The sequence below is a fragment of the Chrysemys picta genome, chromosome 4 (genome assembly GCF_011386835.1).
Source record: "Chrysemys picta bellii isolate R12L10 chromosome 4, ASM1138683v2, whole genome shotgun sequence".
NCBI classification, from domain to species: Eukaryota; Metazoa; Chordata; order Testudines; family Emydidae; genus Chrysemys; species Chrysemys picta.
Window position 1 is genome coordinate 26,449,090 of NC_088794.1, and position 27,944 is coordinate 26,477,033.

At 46.3% G+C, this 27,944-nt stretch overlaps 1 protein-coding gene across 2 annotated transcripts; it reads left to right on the forward strand.

Annotated features, from left to right (window-relative positions):
- Nucleotides 1-1,147: 1,147 nt before the first annotated feature.
- On the forward strand, nucleotides 1,148-27,832 carry CD5 (CD5 molecule). Of its 2 annotated transcripts, none has more exons than XM_065591776.1 (11): nucleotides 1,148-1,326; nucleotides 16,587-16,625; nucleotides 18,397-18,690; nucleotides 19,095-19,148; nucleotides 20,452-20,766; nucleotides 22,176-22,454; nucleotides 23,052-23,183; nucleotides 24,206-24,259; nucleotides 25,464-25,586; nucleotides 26,040-26,139; nucleotides 26,322-27,832. In XM_065591776.1, the coding sequence occupies exons 1-10, from the start codon at nucleotides 1,275-1,277 to the stop codon at nucleotides 26,123-26,125; spliced, it is 1,428 nt and encodes a 475-aa protein (XP_065447848.1). In that variant the 5' UTR covers nucleotides 1,148-1,274; the 3' UTR covers nucleotides 26,126-26,139; nucleotides 26,322-27,832. The 2 variants fall into 2 exon arrangements, with proteins under 2 accessions (XP_065447848.1, XP_065447847.1); XM_065591775.1 differs by having other exon boundaries at nucleotides 1,172-1,326; nucleotides 18,400-18,690.
- The last annotated feature ends 112 nt before the right edge of the window (nucleotides 27,833-27,944 follow it).

Here is a 27,944-nt window from a genome sequence, read left to right on the forward strand (position 1 = left end):
CCGCCGAGTGTCTCCGCTGTGCAGATAACAGCGATTCGGCGCTGAGCAGTGGGAGCGCCGTTCACTCCCCGCTCTGGGACTTTTGCTGCACCGCGCGTTTGGCTGCAAATTTCCTGCCACTGAGCAGAAAACTTTCTCACCTCAAACGGCGACCACAGGCGGAGATAAGAGAGTAAATATAGCAGGGAGAAAAAAACACACCGCCTCAGGGACAAGGGGAGGTTATTATTGAAATGGATCAGGTTATTTCTGTCGGGGCTGGGCGTTACGTAAAAACCACATCAGTATCTCCTCAGCAATGGCTCTTCCACTGACAACAAGGGCCAGATGCTTAGCAGGGGCCATGCCGATTTACACCTTTGCAAGATGTGGAGCATAGACTCCAATAGGGTGACACTGATTTACACCAGCTTGCCCCTTTGACTCTGAGAGTGCAATGCTGATTTACACTAGCTGAGGAGCTGGCTTACTGACTCCGATAGAGTAACACTGATTTACACCCGACGGGGATCTGGCCCTTTGATTCCAATGGAGCTGTAGCTGATTGATGCCAGCTGGGGATCTGGCACTTTTAAATCTTTAGTCTCCCCTGTCACCCACAGCCCCTTCTTCACCCCCATATCTGGGTCACCCCCTGCATTCCCTGCTAAGTGAGATCCCATAACTGCCCCTCAGTTCTGAGAGGAATTCAGTCTCCATGGTGATTCAGTCTTGAGGGCTCCTACACTGATCACTCCAGTGGGACCCCAGTCCCTGACATGGGAAGGAGTCCCCATCTCCTAGAGTGGGAGGGGGATTCTGCCCCTAGGTTTATTCAGCCCTGGGCTGTGTTGTGCCCCGCTCCCCTCCAATGGGAGCCCAGCCCCTTACTGTGGGGCCCTTCCCTGATGCTCAGAGGGGAGTGTGGGCTCCATAGATACCCAGTCTACACTCGTGACACACACAGTGCTCTCCCCCCCCCACCCAGGCCCTGGGAATTCATGTCTTGGGCCTTGGGGATACTGGCTGTGAGGAGACATGAGCATGAACTTCATTGCGAGACCTCTGAGCCTCTCTTGTGCTCGACAGGCTCTGTCAAGGAAGCTGGCAGGCTGGGCTTCAACTCAGCGAGCCGTGACGCAGAGAACCACAGAGGGAGGAAAAGCAGCCTCTTCCTCCCGGCCCCCTCCCCTTCCCCGTGCCAGGTAGCAGAGCTGGCTGGGGTGCAAACGCCGGCTCGCTCAGCCCCGAGCTCACAGATTCAGACAGGGAGGAGGAGGGAGAGACCCAGCCCGATGGGAGTCCAGCAGCCAGCATTCATCTCCTTGGTCTTGGTGGGGATGTGGGGTGAGTACTCGAACTGGCCTCTGCCATTCAGGGATTCAGCGCGGCTGCCCTGATCTACAGAGGAGTCCCCGTGTGTGTGAGCGCCCTTCCCTCTGCAGTCAGGGCATGCGGCAATCACACATCTTCTTGCCGCGGCAGGTGTCCAGCCAGGGGAACCAGGGCAGGATAGATGAGGACCTACAGAACTGGTGCAGAAATGCAGAGATCCCCTAGGTGGTGTGGTAGATTTCACCCTGTCCTAGTTTTGATTTTCAGGAATTTAAAACAATGGGCTAGAGCCCCAACTGTGGTAAACTGGCATCACTCCATTGGTGTCAATGGGCCAGATCCCCAGCTGGGGTCAATCTGTCTCACTCCACTGGGCTTGATTTACACCAGATGAGGAGTTCCAAAGAACTTCTGCTGTGTCTTTGTATTTGCTGCCTCGGTCGGGCAGTGTGCTTAGCGGGTTTAACATAATAACGATACGTCATATTTACATGGCGCCAAAGTGTGTTTGGTGATTTACTCTTCGACATAGGCTGATTAAGGACTAAAAACCAAACATAGATGGTCAACACATCAGCCAATAAAATGAGCAGAGCCCCATAAATGAAACCAACCTGCTATTTAGCACTGCACCTTTTGAAATAAAGCAGGGCTCTAAACCATGAAGAAATATGAGGCCGAGCCTCAGCAGGTGTAAAAGGGCATTGGCTTCAATGGAGTTACAGTCGATGAGCACTACCTGGGGATCTGGCCCATTGACTGGAATGGAGCTGTGCAAAGTTACACCGCCTGAGGATCGGGTGCAAAAAGCAGTTATGCCATGGCTCCGTCTTGTGCAACTACCGGGTCCTCCATCCCTCCCGTTTGTCTATTTATCCACCAATTGCATCTTGTTGTAATCCTAGATAAGGAGCTCTCTGGGGCAGGAATTAGTCTCTCTCTCTGTTTGTTTGTTCTGCACTGAATACAACAGGCCTTGTTCACTGACTGGGCCCTGTAGCCACTTCTGCTATACAAATAAGAAGCATAACAACATGCAAAGTGGTAATTTTGTGAGCCCTGTAAAGAGGGTGCAAGCGAGGACTCGAACTAAGGGAAAGCAGCATCAGTTCCTCTTGAGTCATTTCAAACTGGATGGGCCAAGCTCCAGTTGGTCAGGAGATTTTCGCCGAAGTGGTTTTTCACCGGAAAATGCTGATTCGTCAAAACCGAATATTTACGCGGGAAAGGAAACGTTCTTTGGGGTGGATGCTCAGGTCCAGGATGAAATTTTTGGTCAAAGTGAGAGATAGAGCCCCACCAGGGCATAGCCAATAGCCTTCCAGTTTGGGCACTTCCCTGCAATGCCAGACAGCTGATTTCAACTCCTTTATCTGAACAAGGCAGAGCAGGGATTTAAACCGGCACCTCTCATACACTGGGTGAATACCCTAACCACTGGCTTATTCTGAGGTCTCTCTCCCTGTATTTTTTCTGAAAAAAATTTGAAAAGACCTCAGCTTTGTCCCAGTGCATCACAGGAGCTTTTTTTGAAATCTCAAACACTGTTGCAGGACAGGAAAACAATTTCCCGCCCAGCTCTGTTGAGAATGTACTGATGAACGTGTCCCAAACACAGGGGCGGGCTGGCTGGTTCCCCCTCTGTCTCCCTGTCTGGTCTCTCTCAGTGCACCTACAGCAGGTTTTGGACCACTTGCCCTCGTCCCAGGGTGGGATCTCGCAATTCTTCCACTCTTAGGCCAGGAGCTAGGAACACTGTTCTGCTTACACAAACCACTTACCATCCTGCAGGCCCCACTGGGCTTGGGAAACCTATGACCAGGTATAGCGGCCAACAGCCGCCTTAAACATGGGATTTTTTATTTAGCAGCTGGAACAAAGCATGAGAGAAAAAGGGATTTGAAATCAACAGCCAGCCTTCGTGCGTGTCTAATTTAGGGCTTACAGGGAGCTATCGGGAATTCCACCTCAAATTCACACCCTACCTTATTAATCCAGAATAACTCTCACGTGTGGACAAGCCCTTACCTAAATTCTGCCATCCCACCATGGTGACCAAAGAGGTCACGTTTCCTCAAACACCCCACAGGCTCCTATGTCTCAATCTGGTTCCCTCGGACATCCCTTTTTTAAACCTTGCCAAGGTTTTTTGCTCCTCAGAAGGTTTATTCCAGGGTTGGTGGGTTTTGGCCCCTCCTGGCTAAACCAATCCTGAAGGCTCAAAGGGGATCAAGCGAGAGCCACTGGAGCTAATTGCTCGGCATTGTCCCATAATGACCATCACAAGACACCTCCTCTTTCCTGCCTGACCCGCACAAGAAACACTCAGACCAAAATGTCCATGCAGAAAACACCATCCCAATAACCAGGTTAATATATAATCGCTACAGGGCGCGCCGTATTCGCCACAGTGCCTCTGGAAAACCGGCCCCCCCGTTCCCCAGACAGCCCACGGCTTGGGTCCAGATTGCATGGTCAGTCTAACTGAGGTCGTAAGCACCTTAGGGCAAGAAGCACATATTCTGGAGGCATTGCGCCGGGCCCGCTGCACTGTCGGTGCTTAACAAATGCATAACAAACCTCCTCATTGATAACAACAGCTGAGGGACTAATCCTACTCTGGCCCAGGCTGACTTGAGAAGAGGCAAATGTCTAGGTCTTTTCCATCTCTTCTCTCTCTGAGACAACCTGGCTCTAGGTCTTTATTTAGTCCCTGTTTGGGCAAAATTTCTGCTGGGCTAGCACAGCACCTGTCAGGATGTAGCCCATCGACTTCAATGGGCGTTTGGCCTGAATAGTAATTTCAGGCCTGTAATAAGCCCCCCTCCCCACCTCCAACACCAGCCAAAGAAGAAGCAGAGGAGGGATTCTGGGAGAGCAAGGAAAGGGAGAAGACACAGGACTTGATAAATTAGACTGCTGTACTGAACCAGGCTCTTGGCCCAGCCAGTCTGCAGCTGAGACCCAATGCCTGGGAGGAAGGCAAGATGCTTTCCCCTACCGAATGCATCTGTCTGCCAATCACCATGACATCTAGGCACCAAATACAAGATCTAAAGCAGGGGTTCTCAAACTTTTGTACTGGTGACCCCTTTCACACAGCAAGCATCTAAGTGTGACCCCCCTCATTCATTAAAAATACTTTTTTATATATTTAACACCATTATAAATGCTGGAGGCAAAGCAGGGTTTGGGTGGAGGCTGACAGCTCACAACCCCCCATGTAAAATCTCATGACCCCCGGAGGGGTCCCAATCCCCAGTTTGAGAACCCCTGATCTAAAGGCCTTGACATGGCTCAGGAAGGGCTGTGCCAGAAGCAGGAGTCAAACCCATGTAGACAAGGGCATGCATTAGTAGGAGCATTGCCAGCAGATCGAGGGAAGTGACTATTCCCCTCTATTCGGCACTGGTGAAGCCACATCTGGAGTATTGTGTCCAGTTTGGGGGCCCCCACTACAGAAAGGATGGGGACAAATTAGAGAGACAATCCAGCGGAAGGCAATGAAAATGGTTGGGGGGCTGGGGCACATGACTTATGAGGAGAGGCTGAGGGAACTAGTCTTATTTAGTCTGCAGAAGAGAAGAGTGAGGGGGTTTTGATAGCAGCCTTCAACTACCTGAAGTGGGGTTCCAAAGAGGATGGAGCTTGGCTGAAGTTGCAGTGGGGAGGTCTAGGTTGGATATTAGGAAAAACTATTTCACTAGGAGGGTGGTGAAGCACTGGAATGCGTTACCTAGGGAGCTGGTGGAATCTCCTTCCTTAGAGGTTTTTAAGGCCCAGCTTGACAAACCCCTGGCAGGGATGATTTAGTTGGGGATTGGTCCTGCTTTGAGCAGGGGGTTGGACTAGATGACCTCCTGAGGTCTCTTCCAACCCTAATCTTCTATGATTCTATGATTCTATGATCAAGGAGGGATCATAGAATCATAGAGCTGTAGGGCTGGAAAGGACATTGAGACTTCATCGACTTCAGGCTCCTGCACTGTGGCAGGACCAAGTAAGCCTAGGGCTCAGTCCAGTTGCCCTCTTGCCCCCATTTATCTGATACACCTTAGGCCTCTCCCCCTGAATTTTTTCTCCCACTGGTGCTCAACTACCCTGGAGGCAGCAATCTCTTTGCATGGGGCCATACGTTGCCCGCTTTACTCACCCTAGAGGTGCCCAAAGGGATCAGTGGGGCTCTGCGTGTGCCAGTGATGCAAACCAATTTGGGTTCCAAACCTCATCGTGTAGCTAAGCCAGCTTTGCAAAAAACCACCAGGCACATTTGCCAACCCAGGCACAAAATCTGCTCACGGCCCTGAGCAATGAGAAAGAGAAATCTAACTCTATTGGACTCACCTCAGAAAACTAAAATAAAAACCACAATCGCTGGTGCTGGAAGAGTTGAAGTCTGCGAAGTTCCATTAATAAAACACAGTCCTGGCCATCGGAGGCCACTTTGTCCTCCCCACCACTTGTCTGTTCACGTTCCTGCTGTGTGTCATGGATCAGGGCACCGCTGTGCTAGGCATTGTACAGACGTGCATAACAAACAAAGGGCTCCTGCCTAAAGGCCTGGTCTACAGGCAGCTTTTGTACTGGTCTATCTATTTCATTTAGAGGTGTGATTTTTACCAGCACAACCCGCAGTGTGTACACAGCTATACCAGTATCAAGTTACATTATACCAGTTTGTACTTTATTCTCCTTCTCATAAGGAAATAAGCTATGCCGGTATAAGCACAGTTATGCTGATATAACTATGTCCACACTAGAGGAATTGTGCCTCTTTTAACTAAACTGGCATTGTTAAAGCGATACAACTTTCTAGTGTAGACAAGGTTAAGTATTGTCTAAATCCTAGACTGTGAGCATTCTGGGGCAATGGCTGCTTTTGTATTGTTTATACTGAGCCTAGAACAATGGGGTCTTGATCCCTGACTGGGCTCTGTAAGTGTTATAGCAGCCACACTCACAATAATAAATCAAGATTGGATGCCTGTCTTAAAATTACACTCTAGCTCAACCACAAGATATGGGCTTGATGCAGGAATCACTGGGTGAATTCCATGGCCTCTGTTATATTGGAAGATTATAATGGCCCTCTTCTGACCTTAAAATTAATGATAATGATGAAATAAATAAATAGAATCAAATAATAATAAATAATGCTGCAATTAAAATACCTGGGTTCTAGTCCCAGTTCTACCACTGGTCTGCTAGTGACATAGGGGATGTCACCGCTCCATGCCTCAGTTTCCCCATCTGTAAAATGGGGATAATGATACTGACCTCCTTTGTGAAACACTTTGAGAGCTACGGATAAAAAAGCACTAGATAAGAGCTAGGGATTGCTATTATCACTTAACACTTACAGAGCATTCTGCGTAGGGTGACCAGACGTCCTGATAAAATCGGGACTGTCCCAATATTTAGGCGTTTGTCCCACGTCCCGACCGAAGCAATTTGTCCAGATATTTCACACTCCAGTGTTGTTGTTTTTTTCCCCTCTGCCGGCGGCACTCCATTGTTTTTTTTTGCTCTGATGGCAACCCCCTCCCATGTGTCCCAATATTTTCTTCCTCTCATCTGGTCACCCTAATTCTGTATTTCCAAAGGGCTGCGAAAACTAGTTCAACTTTTTTGCTTTCTCTGGACTTTTTCCACCTCAGCTCTGTCTTTCTTACAATGAAGCAGCTAAAGCTGGACATTATCCCCCAGATGGCTGCAATACTGTCATTGAAACATGCTCTGTCTTCCTCACTGTGCCTCCTATTCTTAAACTTTGTGTCCATGGGTTTTCTCGACATTGACAAAGTATCAGGTGAGGAATCATAAAGTCAAACCAGTGTGATATTGGCAACAGACAGCAGAACCTTGGGGTGAGGGCGGGAACCTCACTGACTTAGAGCTTCCCAGAGAGGAATTTAACTTGTTGGACAAAATTTGCAAAGTGATTTTTGGATGCCTTGATTTTTGGCTGACCAAAAGGGATCCGATTGCAAGAGGATGGGCGCTCAGCCCTTTCCAAAAATAAGGTTCCTTTAAGATATCTCAAATTGGCCACTCAAAATCACTAGTCGCTCCTGAAAATCTTGGCCACCAAGTTAAAAACAGTAAATCATTTCAGAGTTGCCCTTCATTGAAATAGTCCCATTCACAGATCTCTTCAGGTTAAAGCTCCTAAAGTTAGACATTTTTAAATCAGCAGGTCCAAATAACTTGCATCCAGGAGTTTAAAAGAGCTGGCTGAGGAGTTTGCTGGATGATTAATGCTGATTTTCAGTAGGTCTTGGAATACAGGGAAAGTTCCAGAAGACTGGAAGAAAGCTAATGTTGTGTCAATATTTTAAAAGGATAAACGGGATGAACCGAGTAATTATAGGCCTGTCAGCATGACGTCGATCCCAAGCAAGATAATGGAGGGGCTGATACAGGACTCAGTTAATAAAGAATTAAAGGGAGGTAATATAATTAATACCAATCAATATGGGTTTATGGAAAACAGATCTTGTCAAACTAGCTTGATATCTTTTTTTTGACAAGATTACAAGTTTGGTTGATAAAAGTAATAGGGTTGATGTAATATACTTAGACTTCTGTAAGGCATTTGACTTGGTATCATATGACATTTTGATTAAAAATCTAGAAAGATATAAAATTAACATGGCACGCATTAAATGGATTAAAAGCTGGCAAATGATAGGTCTCAAAATGTAACTGCAAACAGGGAATCGTCATCAAATGGATATGTTTCTAGTGGGGTCCCACAGGATCAGTTCTTGGCCCTATGCTACTAACATTTTTATTAATGACCTGGAAGAAAATGTAAAATCATCACTGATAACATTTGCAGATGACATAAAAATCCAGTAGTGGTAAATAATGATACAGAGAAATCTGGATCACTTGGTAAACTGGGGGCAAGCAGACAATATGTGTTTTAAAATGGCTAAATGTAAATGTATACACCTGGGAACAAAGGAAGTAGGCCATCCTTACAGAATGGGGGACTCTATCCTGGGAAGCAGTGACTCTGAAACAGATTTGGGGGTTATGGTGGATAATCAGCTGAATAGGAGCTCCCATGCGATGCGATGGCCAGAAGGGTAATGCTATCCTGGGATGCTTAGCTGGGAATCTCAAATAGGAGTAGAGAGGTTATTTTTACCCTTGTATTTGGCACTGGCATGATCGCTGCTGGAATCCTATGTCCAGTTCTTGTGTCCATAATTCAAAAAAGATGTTGATAAATTGGAGAGGGTTCAGAGAGAAGTCTCAAGAATGATTAAAGAATTAGAACCCATGCCTTATAGTGATAGACTCAAAGAGCTCAATCTATTTCACTTAACAAGAGAAGGTTAAGGGGTAAGTTGATTACAGTCTATAAGTACCTACATGAGGGACAAATATTTAATAATGGGTGTTATGTTGTTTGGGGTAGCTTGTGATTATGAGTGCTCAGTTCAGGGCAAACTGTCAAAAACAGGGCAGACACCCCAAACTGGTGATATGGTCTATAATTAGATTTCACCAACCCAGTACCAGAGTACTACAATAGTCTTATAATGGAGTCACAGACAGTCCCCTTAGACTCTCCAGTCTGTCTTGCCACCCAGGCAAGCTGGACTATGTGACAAATGGTCCCTTACACCAAAATAAATAAATAAATAAATAAATCACAAAATATCCAGGTTACCTCCAGTCCCAAGAGATCAATCACTCACCCAGACCAATTTGTGTCCTAGATCTCACATCAAAGACAGCGCTGGTAGCCAATTCTATAGTAAACTAACTAAAGGTTTATTAGCTAAGAAAAAGGAATTAGAGTTACTGAGAGGGTAAAGCAGGTGAAAATATCTGTACAGTCTATAATTCCAAATGGTAGCAGAGATGTAGTAATCTGTCAGTTTCCCAAAAGTCTCTCAGGGCTACCCAGAATAACTCTGGGGATCTCCATCTTCTTGTTCAGTTATTCTGCCCTGTTAGAATCTAAACAGTCCAGAGATGAAGAATTTTTCCTTGTGTCCATACTTATAGCTTCTCACAGAAACCAAGCTGACACATGGGCTCTTTCTTTGGTGCCGGAGAGTGAGGAGTGCACTCAGAGTCTTTGATCTCTGATCATCACATACAGTGACCACTTGCTTTGAAATTAGCACTTTCCTGTTAAAGTTCTTCATTTGCATTCTACAAGGCTTCTTTCTCGTTTGAAGGATTATTTATAAGACTGTCAATTAATCGTAGTTAATTCATGCAATTACCTCAAAAAAATTAATGGCAATTAATCACAGTGTTAATCGCACTGTTAAACAATAGAATACCAATTGAAATTTATTAAATATTTTGGATGTTTTTCTACATTTTCATATATATTGTATTCTGTGTTGTAACTGAAATAAAAAAGTGTACAAAAACAAAAAAATATAAAACTTCAGAGCCTACAAGTCCACTCAGTCCTTCTTGTTCAGCCAATCGCTAAGACAAACAAGTTTGTTTACATTTACAGGAGATAATGCTACCCTCTTCTTAGAATCATAGAAGATTAGGGTTGGAAGAGACCTCAGGAGGTCATCTAGTCCAACCCCCTGCTCAAAGCAGGACCAACCCCAACTAAATCATCTCAGCCAGGGCTTTGTCAAGCCGGGCCTTAAAAACCTCTAAGGATGGAGATTCCACCACCTCCCTAGGTAACCCATTCCAGTACTTCACCACCCTCCTAGTGAAGTAGTTTTTCCTAATATCCAACCTAGAGCTCCCTCGCTGCAACTTGAGACCATTGCTCCTTGTTCTGTCATCTGCCACCACTGAGAACTGCCTACCTCCAGTCTCTTTAGAAACCCCCTTCAGGTAGTTGAAGGCTGCTATCAAATTCCCCCCCCACACACACACACACTCTTCTCCAGACTAAATAAGCCCAGTTTCCTCAGCCTCTCCTCATAAGTCATGTGCTTCAGCTCCCTAATCATTTTCATTGCCCTCCACTGGAGTCTCTCCAATTTATCCACATCCCTTCTGTAGTGGAGGGACCAAAACTGGACACAACACTCCAGGTGTGGCCTCATCAGTGCTGAATAGAGGGGAATAATCACTTCCCTCGATCTGCTGGCAACGCTCCTACTTTTGTAACTGGCATTGCAAGGTATTTACATGCCAGCTATGCTAAATATTCGTTTGCCCCTTTTGTGCTTCAGCCACCATTGCAGAGGACATGCTTCCATGCTGATAACGCTCATTAAAAAAATAATGCATTAATTAAATTTGTGATTGAACTCCTTGAGGGGAAAATTGTATGTCCCCTGCTCTGCTTTACCGGCATTCTGCCATAGATTATAGCAGTCTCGGATGATGACCCAGCACATGTGTTTCATTTTAAGAACACTTTCACTGCAGATTTGACAAAATGCAAAGAAGGTACCAATGTGAGATTTCTAAAGATAGCTACAGCACTCGACCCAAGATTTAAGAATCTCAAGTGCCTTCCAAAATCTGATCAGGACGGGGTGTGGAGCATGCTTTCAGAAATCTTAAAAGAGCAACACTCCGATGCAGAAACTACAGAACCCGAACCACCAAACAGAAAATCAACCTTCTGCTGGTGGCATCTGACTCAGATAATGAAAATGAACATGCCTCAGCCCACACTGCTTTGGATTCTTATTGAGTAGAACCCATCATCATCATGGACACATGTGCCCTAGAATGATGATTGAAGCATGAAGGGACATACGAATCTTTAGCATATCTGGCATGTAAATATCTTGCGACCTTGGCTACGGCAGTGCCATGAGAACGCCTGTTCTCACTCTCAGGTGACATTGTAAACAAAAAGCAGGCAGCATTATCTCCTGCCCATGTAAACAAACTTGTTTGTCTGAGCGATTGGCTGAACAAGAAGTAGGACTGAGTGGATTTGCAGATTCTCAAATTTTACATTATTTTATTTTTGAATGCGGTTTATTTTGTACATATTTCTACATTTGTAAGTTCAACTTTCATGATAAAGAGATTGCACTACAGTACTTGAATTAAGTGAATTGCAAAATACTATTTCTTTTGTTTTTTTACAGTGCAAATATTCATAATCAAAAATAAATATTAAGCGAGCACTGTACACTTTGTATTCTGTGTTGTAATTGAAAGCAATACATTTGAAAATGTAGAAAACATCCAAAAATATTTAAATAAATTGTATTCTATTATTGTTTAACAGTGCTATTAATCGTGATTTTTTTAATCACTCAATTAATCGTGATTAATTTTTTCAATCGCTTGACAGTCCTAGTTATTTAGTTACATGGATGCACAAAATGTAAATGTTTGCCATTGCATTATAACAGGATACAGATAAGTGATAACAATGCATGCAGCATCCCATTCGTTTTCATGACGTTCAAACACCAAAGACATTCTTATACATTTAACAATCACTTTGATCTATACTAATACATAAGTGAGTCGGCCTAGCTTCCTGTTCTGCATTTGTAAGTGTTCAGTGAAGCCTGGGGCTTTGGCAAGCACTGACACCTGGTCTGCCAGCATGAGAATGGGCTCTTCAGTCTAGCAGAGAAAGGTAGAACACGATCCAACGGCTGGAAGTTGAAGCTAGACAAATTCAGACTGGAAATAAGGTGTCAGTTTTTAATGATGAGAGTAGTTAGCCAGTGGAACAACTTACCAAGGGTTGTGGTGGATTTCTCCATCGCTGAGAGTTTTTAAATCAAGATTGGATGTTTTTCTAACAGATCTGTTCTAGGAATTATTTTCTAGGCCTGTGTTGTACAGGAGGTCAGACTAACTGATCACCAGTGAATCTATAAAGTCACGCTAGTGCAGACGGCCTGCCCAAGACCCCATGTCCTATTTACATTCTGTGTTAAGGATACTATAGGCCAGATCTTCAGCTGAGGTAAACTGATGTAGCCCCATTGACTCTAATGGAGCTAGGGCCTATTTACACCAGCTGGGGTTCTGATCCATTGATTCCATTGGAGTAACGCTGATTTCTACCAGCTGGGGATCTGGCCCATTGATTCCAATGGAATTATGCTGATTTCTACCAGCTGGGGATCTGATCCATTGATTCCATTGGAGTAACGCTGATTTCTACCAGCTGGGGATCTGGCCCATTGATTCCAATGGAATTATGCTGATTTGCACCAGCTGGGGATCTGGCCCATTGATTCCAATGGAGCTATGCTGATTTGCACTAGCTGGAGATCTGGGTCCAAATATTTAAAAATATCCCAAAATTCAATGTTCAGGTGAGACATGAGCGGAAAAGTGCATGGAAACATGGCCCCTTCCTCACGGTGTCTTTGAATCACCACAGATTGTCCTTGCACTAGTCCTGTGAGCATTGCACAGCTGTGGGAGAGTGAGCGGGGGAGGGGGAGGCGCAACATCAGCAGGCTTGCCCGCTCTGGACTCTGTATTCCTGGCAATGACAATGGTGCAGGAGTCAGGAAAGGCTAAGCTGGATTTCCAGATCCCGCAGGGAGCTTGTGGCACTTACAGCGGTTAGAAAAATCCGCTGTGGATTTGCCAATTGAGCACATCATATGTAGACTCACAGGTGGGAATCTGTGTGGAGCCCCATGATCTCTTTGGAACAGACTGACTAGAACCACAGTTTAAATACTAGCAGCAATGTCTTCCACTGGGGCTTTAACTTAGCATCACCCAAGGGAAGGGGGAGTGACTAATTGATGTGCCAACAGGGAAAGCCGTTAAGCATGTTACACATTTAATTAAACTGAAGGCCAGATGCTCAGCTGGCGTAAATTGATGTAGCTGCATTAACATCAAATAGAGCTACATTGATTTACACCATCTAGGGCTTTGGCTCTGAGTCTTTATATCAATAGCAAAAATCTTGAGCTACAAGTCAAGCTAGGGAAAGGAAGGCTAGGATGCACAAGAGATCAAAGCATATCCTTCCTCCAGAAATCTGAAATACTAACAGACTAGCTCACAGCAATTAGGAGTGAGGTCTGGTAGTGATTTTTTAGTGTGTGTCCAAACAGAAATTAGCTGTGAATTCAACCAGTCGATCGGTCCTAAATACTAATGCGAATTTACACCGGCTGTGGATCAGGTACAAACAGCCATTCTGTATCATGGATCCATCTTTTTCTGATATCTTGTCCTCTACCCAATCCCTCCCCTATTTGTCAATCCACTGATTGCATCGTATTATAATTCTAGATTGTATACAAGGATCATAATAACAACAACAATTTCACAAGAGCCAGGAGCTTGATGATATTTGCTTATAAAAATACATGACAATATTCTACCGTGCTGGGCCCGACAGCTACAGCTTACCCTGGCGTTACAGTGCCGCTGTCAGGCCTTCACTGCAGAATACAGAGCTGGTTTTGATAAGGGTTTAAAAGCACAGGTTTACTCTGAAAAGTGACCATATAGATATAATGGGCCAGATCCCCAGCTGGTGTAAATTGGCCATAGCTCAATGGGAATCAACAAGACAATGCACCCGATCCCCAGCTGATGTAGATCATCCTATTGATCTCAGTAGTGGACTTGTATCTTCTTATTCCACAGCCTGTCTCTGGCCCCATGTCTTTTTCCCCTAAGTAGCCCATGAGACCGGAGCCCAGCCGCACGTGTGAGTCACTCTGACCATTCTTTCCAGCATGCATTGTCGTGCGTTAGATGTAGTCAGACTCCTCTCCCCGAGCCTGATCTCTTCCTCCACTTCCATGAGCTCCTGGTGCACCACCACCAGCTGTACTAACCCAGAGAAGTCTGTGTGCTCTGCAGATGTCCTTACTTCGCTGCCCACTCCCTCCTCAAGATCACGGCTGGTGAGGGCTTCCTGGTGATTTTCCAGAAAGAGCCCTTGGGGTAGGAACCGCCTGCACTGCACAGCTTCAATAGCACACAGTGAGGCAGAGAACACATTTAGTTTTGCTGGAGCCTCACCATCCTTCTTTCAGCTGCCCCGGCACCCAGCCTTTGGTGATCGCTGAAGGTGCTGGGGCTGCTACCATCTCACTCCGAATGCTTTCAAGCAAGCTGGGACACATTTCCTTTAAAATGGGGTTTACAGGTGTGAACATGATCTCACTGGGGTGCCGGCAGCACTAAGGACAGGAGCTGCAGGAGTGACTCCTCCCCCTAGAAGCAGGGCCAGACTCATAAAGGTCTGTAGGCCAGCCATTGGCAGGGCATGTGTCACACACACTGAGAGGCAGGTTGGGCTAGTGGATAGGGCCCCAGACGGGGACTCAGGAGAACTGATGTGACACTTCCTGGGGGGTCTCCAGAGCTGTGAGGCACCTCTCCACAACCTGACTTTAGCGTGAGGGAGCCTTGTCTGTGCCTGCCGGGGATCAGCCCCCTGACTCCACCACCCACAGGCAACACAAGCACTGCCCTCTCAGTCTACACAGCCCCACTGTCCCTCTGCAGGTTAGCAATTGGCACAATCCACCCCCAAAGTCCTGTGAGCATCTCCCTGGAGGGCCCAGTCCTCAGTCCACTGGACAGTCACAGAATTCACACAGCTGCTGTTCCCAAAGGAACAGTACCCCATAGCTTCCCAGTTACACCTCAGATCACCGCTCGGCTCAACCAGGGCCGGCTCCAGGCACCAACTCAGCAAGTAGGTGTGCTTGGGGCGGCCAACAGAGGGGGCGGCACATCCAGCTCTTCGGCAGCAATTCCATGGCGGGTCCCTCACTCCTTCTCGGAGCAAAGGACCGGCTACCAAATTGCCGCCGAAGATTGAAGCAGCGGCGGTAGAGCTGCCGCTGAAGTGCCGCAGATCGTGATCGCAGCTTTTTTTTCTGCTTGGGGAGGCAAAAACTCTGGAGACGGCCCTGGGCTCAACTCACAGCATGTCAATACGTTTATAGGGGAATCAAGGATAAGTGTATTTAACAAGGAACAGAGGTTCAAGTCATAGCAAGTAAGTAGAAATATTGGAAACAATTGGTTACATGTCAAATAAAACCACCTCCTGCTGTCCAGGACTAGACTTAACTAACAAGACACTTTTCTGGTTCACGAAGTTTAGCTCACCCAAAGTCTTTCTCACAGCACCCAATAGCCAGGCCAACTAAACATGCATGTTGGAGGCTTGTCCCCTAGGTGATGGATAACGGGGGGGGGGGGGGGGGGGGTACCTCTCTACTCCCAGATAAAGTTCTAACAATCCAGTGTCTTCGCTTGTAAATGGGGTACCCCCCTGCTACTTGTTATTTCCTATCTAGAATCAACCCTGGAGACTTTGCCATCTCTTGATTAGCATTCGTTTCAGACTGTAAATAGCTGTTCATTGGGAAGCAAACAATATCCAATTTGCATGTAGCCAGATGGATAAGCGTCTCCTGCTGGAAAGAAGATTGTTTGTCACCTTTTGGTGACCGGCCCCAACTCACAAACCAGAAGAGCATAATTTTCAGAATATATACACAGCACCTTGTGTATTATCTACACCTACATTTCACAGTGGTGATGCTGATCAGCATGACACAAGCTTTCAGCAGAACCCTTACATGACTCCCTTTGATGAACTATTATGTAGAGACCAGACCCAGGGGATTCCTGGAGCCCTTATGCACCCCGAGCGCTCTCCCAGTGGGCATCAAGAGGTCGCTGCCTCACACCTGGCTTCTATCCCCAGCTCTGACCTGCTGCGTGTTCTTGGGCAAGTCCTTTCCCCTCTCGTGCCTCAGTTTCCCCTCCCACACTTTGTCTGTCTTGTCTCTCTAGACTGTAAGCATTTCAGGGGTAGAGACTGTCTCTCACTATGTGTTTGTACCATGCACCACAGGGCCCAGTCTCCATTGGAGCTTGAGGTGCTTTTGTAATATAAATAATAATAATTAAACAGTGGATCAGAAAAGGCCCCAGACATGGAAGCAGCGACAGCTATCACTCAGGACATTTAAAACAGGCTTGATATAGGGAACAATTCTGTACTGGCCTCATTGGGCCCTAAGAAATCCTTTGCTGAGGCCTGATAGTCTGTGCTTAGCTCCGTTGTGAGAGGGTATAGTTTGTGGTGTGATGGTTTTATCGAAGGATAGCGAAGTCTCTTCCAAAAATGTTGCAGGGATGGACAGAAGATGCAGAGGACGCTTCTAGCAGGAAATGTCCCTCAGTGGGAGCACAGTTTAGAACCAGGTGCCAAGGTTCCCTGGCCAAGGGGAATGGTGGAGCATTAGCTGCCTGGTTCCTAATGAGAAGTAGGTTTGAACTGAAGTAATGGCTGCCCTGCCCACCTCACTTCTCCTGACAGTCTCTTCTCTTTGCAGTGACCTCCTGCCACGGTGGGGAAGGCCAGAACCCTGCAGGTCAGTGCATCTATTGAAGCCTCTTTCAAGCCATGTTGATCTTGGATATAAATACATTCCCATCAGGCAGCCGTCAGTTACTTAACTTGTCAGCAACCAGTTTAGTGTTCTGCGGCATCGTGAGAGAGACTTATGCTGGGTTCCCAGCCCTGGTGTGGACATGTCCCCAGGATGTCATTGCAGCAAGGGTTAGCCAACCAGGCACAGCTCCCCTGGGACGCCTCAGAATTCTTTGCAGGGGGATTGAGTCAAGCAACTTGGGCTCCGATGACTATACTTACCCCTCAACACCTCCGGGGCACAGAAGCCTCAGCTACAGAAGGGAAGTTTTGCAAAAAATTTCCCATCATTGCAAACAGCTTCACTGAGGTTAGCAATGTTGGGAGCTCTAATGCAGACATACTGCTAACTGCCACGGGGCTTTTAGCATCATGTCTTCTATCGCTGATCAGCCCAAGGCTAATCCACCTGGCAGCCCATCTATCCCAAGGCTCCCAGTGTTTTAACATCATGGAGCTGCAACAGCGTCGGCAACATTGCTCTAGTATAGACCAGCTAGACAGGCAGGCTATCTCCCCATGCATACTAGTGTGTCTACACACTCAGAGACACACACACGCACTACTACACATCTGAGAGTCACACAAACAAACGAGCACCATTTCCTTCCTGCTCTGCTTCACAAAACACCTGCTGATATTTCAGACAGCACTGGAGCAAAGGGAACTAACAGGAGACAGAGTGAGCTGAAGGCTGACTTCACTGCAGAAAAAGTGGGGGTTTATATAGGGATAATTAACATGCATTCACTAGCCTACTGTAAAATCCTAGTGGAGACAAGGCACCGTAGCTTTTACAAGGGTCAGGTCAGCACTAGTAAATTTGCAGAAAAGTGCATTTTTCGAGGCACCAGAACTATTCACAAAATTGGGTCACATTTGGTAAATAGCTCTGGCTGAAAAAAATGATTTTTTTTTTGAAAATGTCGAAACAGTCCATTTTAGCCATTTCAAAATGATGTTTCATTTCAAATTGTTTGCGGTGTTGTTGTAGGCGTGTTGGTCCCAGGATATTAGAGAGACAAAGTGGGGGAAGTAATCGCTTTTATTGGATCGACTTGTGTTGGTGAAAGAGACAAGCGTTTGAGCTCACACAGAACTCTTCTTCAAGTCTGAAGCTCTGTGTAAGCTCAAAAACTTCTCTCTCTCACCAACAGAAAATTGTCCAAGAAAAGATATTACCTCTCCCCCTTGTTGCATTTCAAAGTTTAGCTAAATTTAAAAACAAAGGGTAAAAAACACTCAAAAAGGAAAATTTAAAAAAAAATGTCATTTGGGATCGAATGCAACATTTAGTTTAACCTGAAATGAAACAAAAACTAAAACAAATGTCATTTGGGGTCAAACAAAATATTTCGAATGACCTGAAAAGATTTGTTGCTGTTTCGTTTCAGCAAGAAAAAACAACAAAATTTGGTTTCAGTTCAAACCAAACTGATTTTTTCCTGAATGTTTCAGTTCAACCCACAAACTGAAAAATCGATTATTTGCTCAGCCTCAGTCTGTCTTGCATATTTAAAAACTACAGTGCCCTGTCTCCACTGGAATTGTACAGCAGGGGAGCTAACATATACTAGTTATCCTGCCATAAAACACACTTTTTTGTGGCAGAGAAGACAAAGCTAAAGAGAGGGAGACAGACACAAGGGGAGAGAGAGGAGAGATTTCCTAAACACTGCTCTTCTCTCTAACGCGCTGTTTTACTTTCTCAGCAGAGTGGAGCATGAGACTCACAGGCTCTGGCTGCAGATGTTCAGGCCTGCTGGAGGTTAACTCTGGGGGCAGCTTGGCAAGAGTTTGTAGTAGTGTTTGGAACCAGAAGGTCACAAAAATGGTCTGTGCAGAGCTGGGCTGTGGCTCCCCCTCCAATGACGTTCTCAAACTAGACTCAGAGCAGAAATTCATGGAAAGGATGAAGCCGAACTGCCAGGGGAATGGGACTACCCTGAAGAACTGCCACTGGGAGAAATCCAATTGCACACAGGATATCACCGTGGTTTGCAAAGGTAGGTCTCATCTTCCCCTTTATGGTGTATTGAGGACTGAATTGGAATTACAAGCTACCACTAAGAGCAGAAGAACAGATGTTCTTGGTCCTGTTTGCAGCCGGCGTCAGGCAGGAAAGAGGCAGCTTAAAGCAAGGTGGGTGAGTTGTGTCTCGCTGCCTTAGGGAGCAGCCTGTGTTCTCTCTGTGTGTTTTTGTGTTTTTGTGTACTACTGTTCTGAATTCTAAGAAATAAAGTAGAATTACACTGCAACCTTCCAGCAAGGGGATTTATCTTTTTTATTTAATTTCTCTCTGTGTCTATTCAGTGAACATAACACCCTTCCTGACTGCCTCCCTTAGAACTTTTGCCTGGGGCTGGGTCTGCACCCTACTAAAACATTTTGGACATCCTTATCATTTCAGAACCAGAAAAAACCACCACTGCACCAACAACAACAACTGCACCAGAACCCACCGGTAAGGAAACTCCACACATCCAGGTTCACCAAATCCATTCAGATCCACATTCACTCTTCTGATAGAAATGGTTGCAAGTTACCACAGTTAAAGGTGATCATTAGGAGAGATGATGCAAGAAATCAAAGGAGTCCCTCACTGAAATTAACATCTAGCAAATCAAAGCAAATGCTTCTTTGCACAGTGAGACATCTACCTGTAGAATTCATTGCTGCAGGAGGCCATCTGTGTATGGGTTTTTAAGAGGGACAGATGATCTTATGATGGATAATAACATTTGTAGGGAGGCCAGCTAAAATGTGGTAATTGTATCTCATGCTTCAGGGACATAAACAGATCCCTCCTGGGGCTGGAATAAAATTCCCCTTTCCCACCCCAATGAACAGCACTTCACATTGGGCAAGATGGATTATGGGGGTTACACCTGGTCCTGAAGCATCAGGTACAGGCTGCTAGCGGAAACACAATACTGGACTAGGTGGACAGCTGTCTGAACTGGTGCAGCAGGAGGCAGGATACTGAACTCCATGGATCAATGGTCTAATCTAGTATAGCATTGGCAGGGGGTGAGATATGAGACAAAATGGGCCAATGGTCTGTTATGGTAAAGCAGGGGAGGGAGCAGTAATTAGATCTAGTATGGCAAATCCTATGTTACTCTGATTTAGATAGATAGATCTGTATGGTGATGATAGACAGTTCCATTACAGTTTCAATGTAATGGGCATTTGGGTAATTTAATTTCAATTACTGATGAAAACGCTGCTCAGGAACTGAACTACCCCACAGGGTCACAACAGCCCCCTAAGGCTGAGCAGATGCGGGCTGGAAAACACCCCAATAGCTGTTCCCATTGTGTCAGGTGTAGATGAGAAGCTGGAATAAGGAAGGTAGTGGGGGGGGATATGCTATCAATGCAGGTATGTGCCCCCAGTGGGATTTCACTTACCCACTAGGCCCGAGCTAACAATCACCCACAGCTGGAGTCTACCAGGGTATGCCTATCAAATGACTAGGGAGAGAAAACACCAAAATACTCCCCTGGTCAATGTGACCAAAAAAAGTAACAGAAAGGCATCCCAGGACCTTTATCTCAGGCAATGTCGGTGAGTTATGTGAGATGATGATGTCACTGTCTGTAACTATCCCCTTCTCTAAAAAGCAACAGAGGGTCCTGTGGCACCTTTAAGACTAACTTCTGTTAGTCTTAAAGGTGCCACAGGACCCTCTGTTGCTTTTTACAGATTCAGACTAACACGGCTACCCCTCTGATACTATCCCCTTCTCTTTGTCCTTCTCCCAGGCCCCCCCAGGATGCGGCTGGTAGATGGGAGGTTCCACTGCTCAGGGATTGTGGAGCTCTACATGGGAGGCCACTGGGGAACAGTCCAATCAAGTCCAGAAAACAAGACAAAGCTGGACAGTTGGGTTTGCCAGAAGATGGGCTGCGGTGATGCCTTAGACCAGAAAAATCGGTCTTTCTTGGTGAAAAATGAAAAGCAGCATCTACCAGTCCATTGGGAGATGGTGGCATCATGTAGAAGTACCTCTATCCCAGACTGTTTCAACAGAACCAGGAACTCTCAGAAAAAAACTCCAGCCTCTGTCATCTGCTCCGGTGAGTGAGTCCATCTTAGGACAGCCAAGTCAAGTTCCTTTTTGCTTTCCTCTCCTGCCACATTTCACCTTTACTCCTGTGCACTCTAAAGAGGCCAATCCATCCCAGCAGCCCAGTTGTTACACGAGGTGAGCAGAGGGGACTCACTCCACTGGCAGCCTGCATGGCCATGAACCTAGTAAGAGGTTGTTGTACAATATTTCTAGAATAGCAAGGAAACTCCTCAAAAATACCCCCCTCTCTTCTATCTCCACGCCTGCTGCTGGCCTCTGCTGCCTGTAACTGCCAGCAATTTTGACCCTCAGCTCTTCTTCTCCTCCTCATCCCTTAATCTGCAAATCTAAAAGTGTCAAGATTGGCATCACTTTTCCGCACAACGGCATCCTCTGCATTAGCCTCAGAAATGCCAACTGTCAGTCAAAATTATTACCGAGTTTATTTCTAGTAACAACTACTTCTGACCGAGAATTTTCAGACTCTTGGGTTAAGAACAGTGCAAGCCAATGCAATGCAACACTGTATAAATGCAATGCTATAGGTTAAAATGCAATACAATGCAAATATAATATAAATACTCTGCAGCACAACACATGGAAATGCAATGCCATTGAAACACAGTACCATAGATAGCATCCATTGCAATGCAAGGCCATATGATACAATACAGTGCAATTAATATCCCATATGATGCAGTACAATACTGCTTTACTAATACTCTGAACTTCTCTAGCCGCTTGTAAATGAGGATTTCCAACCACTGTTCACACGTTAATCATTAATCCTTATAATTTCCCTATGAGTCGTGATTATTGTCCCCATTTTACAGGAGGCAAAACTGTAGATTTGCCCCGGATCACACAATGAGTCAGGATTAGAACTTGGAGCACCTGCCACCCCAGGCTGGGGTCTAACCAACAGACCATGACATCACTGGAATGGATAGGAATTTAGTGCAGTACCACAGGCTGTGAAATGCAGCAGTGAATGGGGTGGTTTTCATGGCCACGTACGCCACACAAAACACTATTAACTAGCAACATTAGGTATCAAATGCACTGGAACCCCATCAGGCTGCCCATTGTTATTAATTATTTGTATAACAGCAGCACCTGAAGGCCTCATATGAGATCAGGGTCCCATTGTGCTAGGCACTGTATAGACACATGATGAGAGACAGCTCCTGCCCCCAAGAGCTTCCATTCTCACTGCAAAGGACAAATGGTGGGAGGGGACCTGGAAGTGAAGTACCTTGTCCACGAGGTTAGCGGCAGGGATGGGAACAGAATCCAGGTCTCCCAAGTGACAGGCTAATGTTCTACCCACTAGGCCACGTTGCCTGTAGTCAGCTGGGTCATTCAGACATCCACTCGCCAAGGGGTCTCACCAATCCCTTCTTGTCTCCTCCCCAGGTTCCCAGCCAAGGATGATGCGAAGGCTTGGAGACAGCCAGAGCCCCTGCGAAGGGGTCATGGAAGTGTTCCATGAGGGGAAATGGAAAGTCCTGTGCGATTCCAGTTCATTGTGGGAATCTAGAGGGCAGCAGGTGTGCCAAGAGCTGCAGTGCGGGAACTTCTTCTCGAGCGTCCAAGTCCAGGGTGCCGAGACATTGGGAGTGTCCTGTAGTGAGCAGCACATCCAGGAGTGTTCCACTTTCCAAAGAGTAAAGTGCTTCAAAACCAGAGTCACGTGTAAGCCAACAGGTTCTCTTGTGTTTTAGAGCAGCGCTTGTCCCTCACGGGATGGGACCTCTTTACATCAGGAAACAGGCCGGTGGTGACCCTTTGGCTCGGTCATCCATGAGGATGGAACACAGGATCTCTGGATCTCACATGAGCTGCTACTCTTAAGCTAAAGAACTAATGCCATTAGCCTGGCAGCAGTAGCAGACTCATAAATCTTTTACATGGACCAGCCACTCAAAGGGGACAAAGACCCACATGTGGCTGATGTACTAAGGAAATGGGGAGGAAGAGAAATTTGCCTGATCTACAATCAAGCTTTGCAAATTGCTGGGGTTGGAAATTGGGTAGAAGGTGATGTTTGGGGGGCAGAAGATGTGAGTTGAGTGAGGTTTGCGATCTAGATTGTGAGCTTGGGAACGGCTTGGTATGGGAATTTTGGGTTGTAATTGAGTCTTTGGGGCGGAGTGGAGGGATTGGGGTTTAAGGTGGGACTCTTCTCCTGGGGATCACCAGAGTCTGGCTAAGCTGTCAAACGTTTTCCAAAGCACTGGCATGTCTCTGGAGGTATGGGAACGAATCAGTAACTGCAGCTCCTTTTCCCAGGCCAGAATTTCAAGCCACGCTCAGCTGGGGTGGGAGCAGGAACCATTGTGAGCATCCTCCTGGCTCTGATCCTCCTTGGAGTTCTCATCATTATCTGTGGACCTCCCGCCTACAAGAAACTACAGAAGAAATGTACGTGACAAACTCTTGCTGTAGGTGTGAGACCACTGATCCTATTGCCCTTATACCATAGCATGTGTGACTGCCTCAGCTTCACTCCTCCAAGGAGTCTGGGGCAAGTTCTCATCTCACTCACACAGCTGGGAGTCACTTTGCCTCTAGCTCCTATGTCTATTTCCCATCTTCTTCTCTCCCTCTTTTTCTCCTAGTCTCTCTCTCTCTCTTCCTCCTGCTCTGCTGCTGGCTGTCTTCCCATGTCCTCTCCTTCCTTCGGCCTCTTTCCCACTCCATCACCTCTGGAGCGGTGGCATCATGGAACTACATTGGCTGATGCATTGCTTTTAAATAAAAGGAGTTTTATATGTTGTCCCCTTTGAGGATTCAGGAGACACACGCACCTGTTGATCTTGTACAGCAGTTTTTGGAAGGTGAGTTCCTGAGGCAGAGGGGTTTGGAGCTGTCCCTTTCCCACTCTTTGAAACACACCACAAATGCTTCTCCTCGGTATCCATAACTGTTTAGTCCACACAATGCAGGCAAAATAAGAAAGGAGTTCAGAATGGAAAAGCCTCTTGAATCACCCAGTGTTGTGTATTTCACAGGCTCCTGAGAGGCTTAAACATGGAGATGACACAAAGGATCAGCCAGGCCCTGTCTTATCCAAATTATTTCTAGCACCTCAAGTGCTTAGCCAGGAAGCAGAGGGATTATTTGATGTGGCTCATGTGGCTGGGAGGAGACAAAAGGGAAATTAAGGTAGAACATCCAGAAAACTCTGCTCCTGACAGTGAGATCAATCAGGATGGGGAACAGTCTCCAAGGAAATCCCCATTGCTGGAGCTGTGTGAAATCCAAACGGACAAAGCACTAGAAAATGCACTGTAGGGACAACTCTGGGACAAGCTGATCTAATGGGGCTCTCCAGCTTCTAGTCCCTGTGATTCTGTGATGCATTTAAAATGACAGACAGGTCTGTGCCCATCTAACTTCACCCTTCCTTCCTCCACCCCACTTTCCTCTCCCTCTCCTTGCAGACGCCAAGAAGCAGCAGCGCCAGTGGATAGGCCCAACTGGATTACAGCAAAATGGTAAGGAGCAAGCACAAGACAGAGGCAGGTCTCTGCAGGTCACCCCTAACACTCTCATCTCTTCAGCTTCCTCTGAAGCATCTGATGCGCTGCTGCGGTCAGTTTGATCTCAAGCACAAAGGCCCCTGGGCTCCGCAGCTCAGCAACAGGATGGCTACTGTTCAGCCTGAGGGTTAAGTGGTTTACAGCCAACAACCACCCCTAGTGCTGAGGTTTCCCTCTGGTCCCACTATTTCACCACCTTCATTCAGGCTGTCTGAATGCTCGCAGGGCCAGAAAATAGCCCAGGTACAAGTCGTGTCTGAAGTGGAAAATACAGCCGAGGCCTCAGGAACATCATGTGTGACAGGGCTCTGGGACAAAAGATCCTATCCCTTGAAATGTTACTAAGTATCCCAGAACACTGTATAGAAAAGGATCATACACCCACCTCTGAGATGCAGCCATCTCTGGGGTGGAACACAGCAGCATTGTACAGCTTTAAGGAGGCGCAGTGAAGGATAATCTCTCCCATTGAAACTGCTGGGAGTTTTAGGCAGGGAGAATGTCATTACCCAGCTTAAATGACATGGGGATGTTAATGACCACAAATGGTCAGGACTGGGGCTTTATACCTCAACCAAAAGGCAGCACCTCCAGCAGCACAACACCCCCTCGTCACCAGACTAGTGGCCAGTTTCATACTTGCTCAGAAGGAAAAACGCCCCCTATTGATCACTTCTTGCAGGACTGTAATTCTTAGCACCACGCATGACTCACCGCTATCACTTCGCATAGTGCAGCACCCCATTCTGGGCCCATGCTGACTCAATGGTTCTTTAGTGACTCAGATGGGATAGTTGAGTCACACTCCAATTCCAGTGGCACAGTACACATATCCACCGCGTTCCCGCACTGGTTCATTCTTACTCAGCCCCGCTGACTCACAAACGCTGGCCTGTCTGGGTTTGGGAGGTGCTACCGGCAGTTGGCGAATGTGGGTGAGGAGTTTCAACCACGGCTTTGGGGGAAAATGTTGAAAGAAGACTCAATATGTTGGTTAAACAATAAGACAATTCTGCAGCTCAAAAGGAGAGGGGGTAGGGATGGTTTAGGTACACTTAATCCTGCCTCTGCGTGGGGGGACTGGAGTAGATTCTTACATTGCTATGATTCTACCTTAAAGATGCAGTGACTAACAATTCTCCATTGTGCTGCCATCTAGTTTCATTCCACCGCAACAGCACTGTCACTCTCAGGCCCCGTCAGGAAGGTCAAGGCGCACAGGGCGAGGACAACGACTATTCTCAGACCCCTAAGAAGAACTCCTACCTTTCGGCTTATCCAGGTAAGAGACAGCACAGTGTATAGTGACCAGGTATGGCACAAACAAAGAAGCGGAAAGGCAAGAACAAGGGAGCAGGGAAGGGAGACAGTCAGGTCTGCTTTGCAGAGACGGACTACAGTGTTTCCCTAGAATAGAGTGGGAATCACTCTATAGGGGTTCTTCTTCTGGCTCTTCCACTCTGTAGCTTCAGGCAGATCAGTTAAACTCTCCGTGCCTCAGTTTCCCCATCTGTAAATGAGGGGGAATAACCACCTTTGTGATAGCTGGCTGAAAGGCACTTATGTGAATGCATGATGTAGTTGTTACCTCTTATGATTTCTGCATGACTTAAGAGGTACTGTGGATGGAGGACCTGATATTCATTCCTACATCCCTGGAACCCCTCACAGAGGTCATTAGCACCTTGATCTCTGGCTGCGTAGTGAAGAGAGTGATGGTTTCTTCCTTTTACAGCTCTGGAAGGGGCAATCAGATCTTCCAACCCTCCAGACAACTCCTCCGACAGTGACTATGACTTGCATTCTGCTCGGCGACTTTAGCCTCTTTCCCCCAGGTAAGCCATTCCCTAACCTGGGCACTGTATCGCCAGGATGATCCATTCCCAAATCATGTCATCATCAAGCCCAAGGAGGGGAGGGGAGACACATGAGAGCTGAATCAATTGCTGTATTTGCCTTCTCAAACTCTGGCAGATGTTAAGTGATTTTCTACGTGGTTCGTTTTCTTGCCCTGCAGACAGAGGTGGGAATCTGGCAACTGGAAAAACTGACAGAAGAGAAGAAAAAAAATACCTGAGACGATCCTGCACTGGAATCATTTCCGTGTTACTACATGCAGCTGTAAAGGCTTTTCCCACACTGTCAGAGACCTGAGATGGGGGAGTCACTGCAGCCCCAAATTACAAATCCCTTTCCATGCATAGGGGCAAAGAGAATCAGGATGCCTGCCTTCTTTTCCCCCCCAGTGACCTTTGGCAAGTCACTTAGGCCCAACATGTCAAAAGCATCCCTATTTGTGCATGTCTCTATTTTCTGGTGTACAGCTTCAGACCCACCGGGCCTAATTTTCAGCAGTATTGAGCACTCACAGCTCCAGCTGAAGTCAATGGGCTTGTGTGTTTCATGCTAGGCATCTAAAATTTGGGGCACCCATGATCAGTGGATTTAATTTTACATGTTGGTCATTAACCTCTGTATTCTATTCTATTCGGGTTCTTGTATTATGCCCATCACTATGGTATGTGAGCACCTTCCTATGACAAATTCATCTAGCATTCATTGCTTGTGGTTTCTTCTCCATTCCTCTCACTGGGAGGAAATTTGTGTGTGTGTTTAAGTTGATTTGTTGTTGTTTGTTAAGGGCAAGCAAGTGTAAGAATTGTGTTTTACATTTGGGCTGTGAAGTGGTGATATTTGTTTACTTAAGATATGTCTACATAACAAGCTGTAGTGTAGATCCTTCCAACATTAATGGAAGGTTTTTTTCCATTGATGCAGTTAATCCACCTCTCCCAGAGGCAGTAGCTAGGTTGACAGAAGAATTCTTTCATCGACCTAGCTACATCTACAGTGGGGGTTAGATCAACCTAACTATGGTGTTTGGGGTGCAAAATTTTTCTCAGCCCTGAGCAATGTAGCTAGGTTGATCTAATTTTTAAGTGTATACCAGGCCTTAGTAGGGTGACCAGACAGCAAGTGTGAAAAATCGGGACGGGGGTGGGGGGTAATAGGAGCCTTTATAAGAAAAAGACCCAAAAATCGGGACTGTCCCTATAAAATCAGGACATCTGGTCACCCTAGGCCTTAGTCCCTGGAGGAATGATTGCAGAGTCTCCATGCCTGCTCTCCCACTCTAAATCAGTCGAATACTTCACTATCTTCTAAGGATATTGTGAAGCTAACTTAATTAACGTCTGTGAGGTGCTCAGATACCAGAGTAATAAGCACCATGGAAAAGATTATGAATAAACTGTCTCCTTACATCACTTAGGAAGCTATGATGATGCATGTTTGGCTAGCAGATGGCTGAAGTACCCCAGGAGTACAATATCCTGTGGTAATGTGTATGTGAGTGGGGCTGGTGTGTATGTGTGGGGGTGTGCGTGGCTAGGTTTGTGAAGAGAAGGCATATGTAAGATCGAGGCAAGCTGGATGTGTGATGAGAGTGGGAGGAGCTAATGTTTAACACAAACATGACTGAGATATTTAATAAGCAATAACAGTTGTAATAAAACTTTTTTTCTAGTAGTTATGCTTCTTTTTTCAATAAAACAGAATGAGCAATACCCTTCGGGGGGAGCGGGGGAGGCTGAGGCACTAGACTGGAGTTCAGGAGACTTGGCTTCATCATGGTTCTGCC

Excerpts from the sequence above, each read along its gene's own strand:
- CD5 (XM_065591776.1), top strand. The coding sequence starts at position 1,275 with ATGGGAGTCCAGCAGCCAGCATTCATCTCCTTGGTCTTGGTGGGGATG. Across the intron at positions 18,691-19,094 it reads TATCACCGTGGTTTGCAAAG|AACCAGAAAAAACCACCACT; the intron begins GTAGGTCTCATC and ends TTATCATTTCAG. Across the intron at positions 24,260-25,463 it reads AACTGGATTACAGCAAAATG|TTTCATTCCACCGCAACAGC; the intron begins GTAAGGAGCAAG and ends GCTGCCATCTAG.